Source organism: Falco punctatus (genome assembly GCF_963210335.1).
Source record: "Falco punctatus genome assembly, chromosome: 3".
Taxonomy (NCBI): Eukaryota; Metazoa; Chordata; class Aves; order Falconiformes; family Falconidae; genus Falco; species Falco punctatus.
This window is the reverse complement of record NC_137582.1, coordinates 106,721,115-106,729,262: the sequence shown is the minus strand read 5'-3', so window position 1 is coordinate 106,729,262 and position 8,148 is coordinate 106,721,115. Positions and strand designations below refer to the sequence as shown.

General features: G+C 45.4%; 1 protein-coding gene across 1 annotated transcript; it reads left to right on the top strand.

Annotated features, from left to right (window-relative positions):
- Positions 1 to 5,124: 5,124 nt before the first annotated feature.
- LOC308061128 (uncharacterized protein) lies at positions 5,125 to 7,612 on the top strand (the record flags this gene model as incomplete). The annotated part of the gene is given in 7 exon segments (XM_080380678.1): positions 5,125 to 5,185; positions 6,796 to 6,848; positions 7,078 to 7,152; positions 7,154 to 7,271; positions 7,274 to 7,334; positions 7,336 to 7,448; positions 7,451 to 7,612. Coding segments are annotated over 7 exon segments (639 nt in total). The 3' UTR covers positions 7,609 to 7,612.
- Positions 7,613 to 8,148: the final 536 nt, after the last annotated feature.

The following is an 8,148-nucleotide window of genomic DNA, read 5'->3' as shown; positions in this document are numbered from 1 at the left end:
AAAGTTATATATGCTCATGTCATTACAGCTCTTCCTTCAGCCTAAATTGTTGGCACAGTGTCCTGGAATGTTTCTCATTAGTAAACTTTTCATAACCTCCAAAACTGCACCAACTGTAGAATAAAATGTACTGGGATGCCAGCTGGAGCTGGCACTTGGCACAGGGCTCCCCGAGCTGTTTGCTTAGCTGGATTTGAAGGATGTTCCGGACCAGCTAGCAGGACATGTGACTGCATTTTGACCTAAACCGCTGGCCCGCTTCCAGTGATCCTGCATACTTCATGGGAATGCTTTCCACTTGTCGCTTTCATACCTCAGACACAGCTTTTAACAATTTGCTCATAAACCCAAGTCCAACAGCCATTGGAATACAGTTGGAGGTAATGGTACTTGGCTATATAAAGTAACAATGAGACTCCAGAGCAGCTCACTATGTATTTAATGCTGAATTAACAGTTTTCCGTGGGTAAGAGAGCCCTGCTTTCCCTTTTTTTTTTTTCCATTGTACAGCCTCAGAACCCCCCACAACTCTGATTTCTGTTACGAAGGCTCTTACCTGAGCAGGCGTGGAGCTGAGAGCCGCAGATGCCAGGGGCCAGCGGTGGTGGGGCTTCATATCGTACCCTCCCCCTGAAGTGCCCTGAGCAGGGAATGCTCTTGCGGGATTATAAAAAGTGTCACTGTACTTTTGTTTTCATGTCAGGTGTTAGTCTTTGTGCTGCTCTTATGCTGGAAGGCGCCAGGTGCAGGGTGGAATTGCCTGTCTCTTGGGATGCGGGAGGATGCTCAGCCAGTGGCCGCAGCACGGAGCTGGGGAGCCGTGCCTGCCACCAGGCAGGAGCTGGGAGGCTCTGGTGTCTTCAGCCCCCAACTGGCCTTCTTCCTATTAGTATTCTGGGGCAACTGGTAGGAGATGGAGTTATTGGAGAGTGTGGAGCCGTGAGGCCTCGGTTCTGCCGTTTCCCCAGGAAAGTTTAGTTTGTGGATGAGTGATCGGAGCTCAGCTTGGTGAAATTGTTTTCCCCAATTCAGAGTGTTCAGACAATAAATAAGTCTTCCTGGACTTGTCTTCGTTTTCAAATATCAAGACTGTTATGTTAAATATATGAATTTTCAACCAAGTTGTTTCTTTATGCACAATTTATATTATCTCCTAGGTATAGACGTTATTTTCTTTCCTCCAACGCAGAAAATAACATGAACTCTGAGTAGTTCTCAGATGCTGAATTTCAAATCATCTGAATTAAATCTGAATCCCAGTGGATTCTGCACCTTCCCGGTTTTCATCACTTGCAGGGTTTATTACATTTCAGATGATACTATTAAATCCAGCCACCCCTGGAGAAACTGGTTAGACTTTGTGAGTCTAAAGAGTAGAAGACCATGAACGAGTCCCCAGAGCTGTTCCAATTTAGCAATGCAGTAATTTAAGTTTCCTTTAAAAGGACAATGCATTGTAAGGGGTTTTTTTATATTTTCTAATTTGTTTACAATTTCAGTTCCCCTCACTCCAATACCTTTTAGGAATTACAACATAAATGTATTTCCATCCAGTCTTGATCCTTTTTTTCTATTTAGCAAACATTGATTTTACTCCCTTCCCCAGTGCTTTTGTTCGCTGCCAAAGTGAACATGTCTTTTTGGCTTTGCTTCCCTGAGGGTCCGTCTGGGGACGTTAACAGGAGCAGGTCCTGCTCCTCCCTCCCTGGCAGTGGTGGCCGCCGCTGCCCATGACACCACCGAGGAGGTTTGGTGCCGAAAGGGTCTTGGAGCCTAGGTGAGAACTCCAGACACGTCTCTTGCTTTATAGGGGCTTTTATAAGTCTGTTCACTTGCAACGGTAGACGCTAAAACATAGAGGTTTACAATGTTTTTGTTTCACGCCGTGTGGTGGAGGGCCCAACCTTCCTGGCTCCCAGTTGCTCACTGAAACTGGCCCAGAGCCGCAGATGTTGACGGGACACATGGTCCTTGACAGCATCCACCTCCACGTGCCTGCTAGCCTGCTGCATTCGGTAGCCAGACAGGTGGCCCATTTGGCCCTGCTTGACTAAGCGTGACCCCTGAGCGTGGCAAAGCCCTGTTGCAGCCCTGAACTTGAACCACCAGGCAGCTCCACGTTCCTCAGGGCCACACGGCCAAGGTGTCCTCATAGCGTGGGACAGGCCTCCCAAGCTCAGCAGTCTGGCCCTGGCCAAGGGAAGGAAGGGCTATCCCAATCGTTGCTAACGGACAACGGTGCTGCCTCTGGACATCTTCCCTAGCCCAGCTCTAGCACGTGGAGATGAGAGGGAAACCTCCTGGGGCCAAGCAGCTGCATCAGGCTGAGCTCCTGCAGCCACCCATCGCCGGGCTGGGTGGTGGCACCAGTACTAACACCAAGGCCGGCCACGTGTGTTGGGTTAACTGTGGGGCTCGAGCGTGGGAAGCCCGTGTGGCCAGGCACAGACGGCAAGGAACGCTGGAAAGGAGGATTCGGGCCATGTGGTGCCCATAAAAAATGAATGCAAAATGTTTCAAAAGTATATGAAATCTGCAAAATGTTTCAAAAGTGTTGAATATTTAAAAAAAAACCTCAACAGGAGTTTAAATAAACACAGGCAAGTGAGTCAGCAAGAAGATATAAAATCATCAGGAAAGGCTGTTTGTTTTAATATGGGGATTACTGTAAACACCAGGAGTGCATGGTAACAATTTGTAGCCCATGTGTTTTGAAATATCATAACTGGTGTCAATAAACACATTAAAATTCAACTTCAAAGAGCTTTGTGGATGTTTGGAGTGTCACAAAGATGTTGCAAAACGGGGAGTTTAGATGGAAACAAGTATGGGAGCAATCAAGGAGAGCCCCTATGTGAAGAAAGGGACCTTGTCGAATTGTTTGAGCTAAGCATCTGTGATGGTGATTATTGCTTCTTACTGGCTAAGAGCTGCTCTCAGCCCCCAGTTCCTTTCACACCATCTCCCTTGCCTTCCACCCTGCCCAGCTTGTTGATCTCACCCACCTGTTAGGTTCCACTTCCTGGGCTAAAGTTTTTTGCGCTAGTCCTGCCCTTTGCTGTTTGTTTCTGCGGTCCTGAGGAAAGCCCGACTGATTTCCAGGCACTGTCTCGATATAAACAGCAAATTTGGTTTGTATCTGTACGAAAATGACCCATGGCACAGAACAAGTGTTGTCCTCAAGTGCTGTTGGGCTGACTTGGTAAAGGCAACTATCGTTGGCCTCGGCATGTGATGCCCTTGATTCTTCCATGCACTGTGAGCTGCCGCTCCAGGTTTTTGGGGCATGGAGAAGGCTGAGCAGCCTCCGTTCTGTCTTCGCCACATAGGGTTGCAGTGGTGGTGTTCTGAACAGAAGATTTTTGTCCCTCCTCATTCACACTTCCACAGGGTTGATATACCTTCTTTTCCTCGCTTTTTCTTTCGTAGTATTTATTCCTGATGCACTTGGATTCACTCCATGAATGCTCTCCTATTTGTTACACAAATCATATGCATGCTCCAGGGAGATGGTTCCATAACTGTGATCTTTCAGCTGTAAAAGCACAGACTTCTAACACTTAAGCTTTAACACTTTAATAAATCCTTTGGTTTGTTTTGGGGATATCCCAGAAAGTGCTAAATTACTACTGTACGTAAAAAGGCAGTACACACAACTCACTGCCTTCAGACTTGTGTTCACCATGTGCCAGCCTCTTGTATTTTCCTTATTTTCCTCTTCTTGATGTATTTAACAGCAATCAAAGGTTCCTAATTAAAATCCACATGGAAAGCTGCATTGGCCATCCTGCTGGCAGAGCCACTGTCATGGAGCTTTCTCCTGGGACATCTGCCCTCCCCATCCAAAGGCAGTGGTGAGGAAACTAAGCCAAGAAGGTGATCAGCATTTTGGGGTGGGGTGTGTGGTGAACTAGGGTGGACCAGAGGAGATGTGTCCCAATGCTAAGCTCTTTTATGGAGAAATTAATGCAAATTCATCAAGGGCCTGACAGGTTTATGAAGGATAAGGCAGGTCTTCCTTGGAGCCATATGCCTGAGACCTCTGAATGACTGTGTTAGCCAGCAGCATCGGTTGCCTGTAGGAAACTGAGACAGACTTGCAGTGGAATGAGTTTGGGAAATGAACAAATTCTTTGTGATCCTCCCCTCTCTCTGTGAAACAGGAAAAAATCATGATTCCATGGATTGCCTTAAGGGATTCTCAGATGAAGCATTATTATCTCTGGGGTATCACCTGTATGTGGTGTATCACATCGCCTCAGCTGCTGCCCTGCACTGTGCCTGCTGGGAATGAGGGTACATCTGGAAAAGAGTCTGCTGGGGACGGCAAGACCCACAGAAATGCAAAGGAAAAGCAGGGAAGGTATCAAAATGTTCTGTTGTAGAAAGGCACAGAGAGAAGCATCTCTCCCTCTTGCCTCTCTCTTCAGTAACACTTTCTAGATGTGGAGAGACATTTATCCCTGCTGCTGCAGATCTTGCGTGTTAGTCAGGACCTTGTGGTTTACGTGGGCATACAGACTGAGTTAGCCAACCATTTTCCCTCTGGCTTTACCCCAGGTGAACTCGGACCTTCCACAGCTCATCACCCTTGTCTAGGTGCTTTCCGGCCTGGCCCGACTCGCTCAGAATCTGCCCTGAGTGGCGTCTTTGTCCCCAGTAGTACCTGGACAGAGGATGGCGATGGAGAAAGGACCAGCCCTGGCTTGCCTGGAGGGATCACTGTGAAGGCGACACAGTCGGTAAAGCAAAAAGCCATGTATAAGCCAGTAAGTGAAAATGTGTGTGCAGCACTGACGTTATATAAAGCAAGTGAGACCGGCCTATAAACAATGTGCTTAATTATCTGTGAATTTTTACAATGCAGTGTCTGTGGGGCAGAGCTCATTTATGTTTGGTACGTTGTGGGAATTACATTATTACTCTGTTTCCAATGTGCCTCTCAGCTTCCAGTTCACGTTCCATCCCACTCAGAGGTGACAAACAGCGGGTACTGTCTAGTCAAGAAGTTAGCAGCTCAGCTGAAATGGATTTGCTGGTCTCAGTCCAGGTCCTGATGTGTCTCTCCGCAGCTGGCAGCCCCTGGAAAACATCAAAGGCCAAAGAGGGACCAGCTCTCAGGTCATGAGCTGTCTCTTCGTTCCTGAACGAGGTCTGGTGATATCAGTGCAAGCTATACCGCCAGGTGAGCACAAGAAATTTCCAGTGTCTCATATGATCCTTCCATGAGTTCAATTTACCGTACTTCAGCCAAACACAAACAGCAGTTTCGCCTATTACAAGTAACAAAGCTAATTCACACATGCCCTTTTTAAGATGATTTATGACAGAACTGATGTGAGGGAACAGATGAGCATTCCTGCGTCTAGGTTCAACTGCCATTTAATAATCACAGTCAATATTCCCTTGTTTTAATACTCAACATCATGTTCAAAACAGAGTGCCTCGCTGTCAGCTGCATGCAGACCACGCGGGATTAAATGGGGCTTCTAGTGTGATGCATATAACAACCCCTTAAACGATCCGGACACCTGTTGACATTAATATAGAAGCATGCATGAAAACAAGTGTGCCACACACTGAAATATATGTACACAAATATTAAGAGGATTAGAGAAATTGCTAAAATGGATAGAGTGGCATTTAACACAAACATGTCTGGAATCTGAGCAGAATGGAAATAACATACACGGAGCTGATCCCTTGTTAGGTGGCTTTATTTATTTATTTATTTATTTTAGTAGTTCATCTGAGGTATAAATGTGTCTGTACAAGGAGGTCATTTGCTTACACTTAGAATTTCTGTTTAATATATATCTTTGTTTGGAATCTGCCTCTTAATTCATAACCACCTTCATTTAGCAGCTAGCACCTTTGCCATGCGAGCTGCAGGAAAAAGTAATTAAATTTAACAGAAGCCACCCTTGCTTTGAAGCTGGCCTAGATTTAGAGCCACAAGGAGAAGCAATTAAACTCTGGCAGCCAAGGATTCAAACTGAAGTTGTATAGTGATTTTTTTTTATTATTATTTTTTAAGGGAATTTTCTCTGTAAACAGATTTGGATTGTCAGAGCTGATCAGATCCAAAGCTACAGAAATTTCCTTCTCTGGGAAATCTTCTATTGAAGCTAAAGTTTTTTTTAAAAAAAACAATTAGATGTGAAATGGGGGTCAGTTGTGAAGATCTAGGGTATTTTTAATGCTTCTGAACAAACTTCCAAAGACTACTTTGTTGTTCTCAGCAAAGTGCTGAATGGAAAAGGGAAGTGTGGAAGGAAGACATCTGCATGTCTGTTTATTTGCAGGCAGGTCAGCTTGTCAGCAGCCGAGGATATACATTCATTAGGGGATGGAGTTTCTTTGCACTTGAAGGTATTACAAACATTGTTTAAAGTTGTCAGGGTTTTTTAAAGCAGCAAGAGGCAGAAATTATTATTTCACTTTTGTGATTTTACCAAAAAAAATAAACTTTAAGTAATGACAGGAAAAAAAAGACTCCAGAATGGCATAATCAAACATAGTTCTACCTGTTTTAAAATGTTTTTAGGAGTTTATTCTAAAGAATCAGAAAGGATTCAGTTGAAAAAAATTCTGCTCCCAACGCAGATGGTATTCAGAAAAGCAAACTGGTAATTCAGTTAGAACTTAGGCATAATTTCAGTTTTGCCACTTAGGCATAGTTACATGCTGGGATGATATGGGAAGGAGCTGGAGGCATGTCTATGAGTATGAGCCAAGAATCAAAGCCAGTGAAAGGCCAGTGCTGCTGACTGAAGCCCCCCCAATCCCCTGCAGAACTGGGACACAATGTCAGTGATCACGTTCGAAGGCTTCACAGTGCCAGCTACGTACGTTGCAGGTCAGACAGCCCTGGCACCCTGTGCATCAGCCCGTGCCACTGGGAGAGTGATGGGCAGTGGGGATGGTGCTACCCACACTGTCCCCACCTCTGAAGGATCTGCTTACCCCAGGCCATCTGCAGGCTGGGTATTGCTGGCCAGGATCTCATCAAATATTTTATTAATATGTCTCCTTTTATGAATATTTATCTTTTTTTGATTGTATCTCCTTCTTTAGGATGGTGGGCACACATATTTTAGCACTGCTGAAAGGGAAATAGTGAGAGCTATCAAAGAGAAGTTGTGCTACGTAGACTTTAGATCCCATCCAAGAACCCAAAGCAAAGCCAGAAGAAATCATGAAAGAATACAGACTGCCTGAAAACAATATCACCCGGACAGGCAACCAGCTCTTTTGTGCACCAGAGACCTTTGTGTGCCTGCAAACACTGGAGCTCCTGGTGTGCACAAAATGATCTTCCACTACATCATGAAGTGACATCAATGTGCACAGGAATCTTTATGGCAACATCCTGCTCCCAGGTGGGTCCACACTCTTCCCTGGCCTGGAGGAGCAGATGCTGAAGGAGATGAAGCTGCAAGTGCTGCTGACATGTTTGTGAGGAACATTGCACCTCCAGAGAGAAAATACTGTGTGTGGACTGGAGCCTCCATCCTCAGCTGCCTGGCATCTTTCAAACAAACGTGGGTCACCGCCAGCAGTGACAAGGGTTTGGGGGCAGCTGTCATTCATCAGAAATGCTTTTAAGGAGAACGTCAGACCAAGTGAGTGGCTTGCTGCAACGCGTGAGCAAGAAACCCTGCTGAGAGCTGGCTGACCTAAAAGCTGCTACAGCTGTTTGTGCATTTATTGGCTGGCAGAACCTGGATGAAAGTAAAACATTAAAAATGTTGGTAATGAGGATCTTACTGTTGATCATCTCCCTGCCCCTGCAGAGTTTACAGGTGTGCGCATATCACAGGGATGCAGTAACTCCTTAACTGACTCACAGCCTGCCTTGGAGTCATACAGGGAGTAGCATACCTCCTCTGCTGGGAGATTCTTCCCTCTAAGGTCTCTGAGATATCTGGGGTTTGTATTCTAAAATGAGCTCTCACATTATTTTTGACCTCATTAAAAACGTTTCCTTTAGAAACCCAGCAAAACCCCAAACAGAATCCAAATATAAATCAATGCAAATGCAATTACTGTAACTGACCCTCCTCTGTGCCTGAGGGTCTGAAAAAATCCATTGATTCTCTGCTGTAATTTATCTGGGAAGTAAGAACACCCAGTTTCACTTCCAAG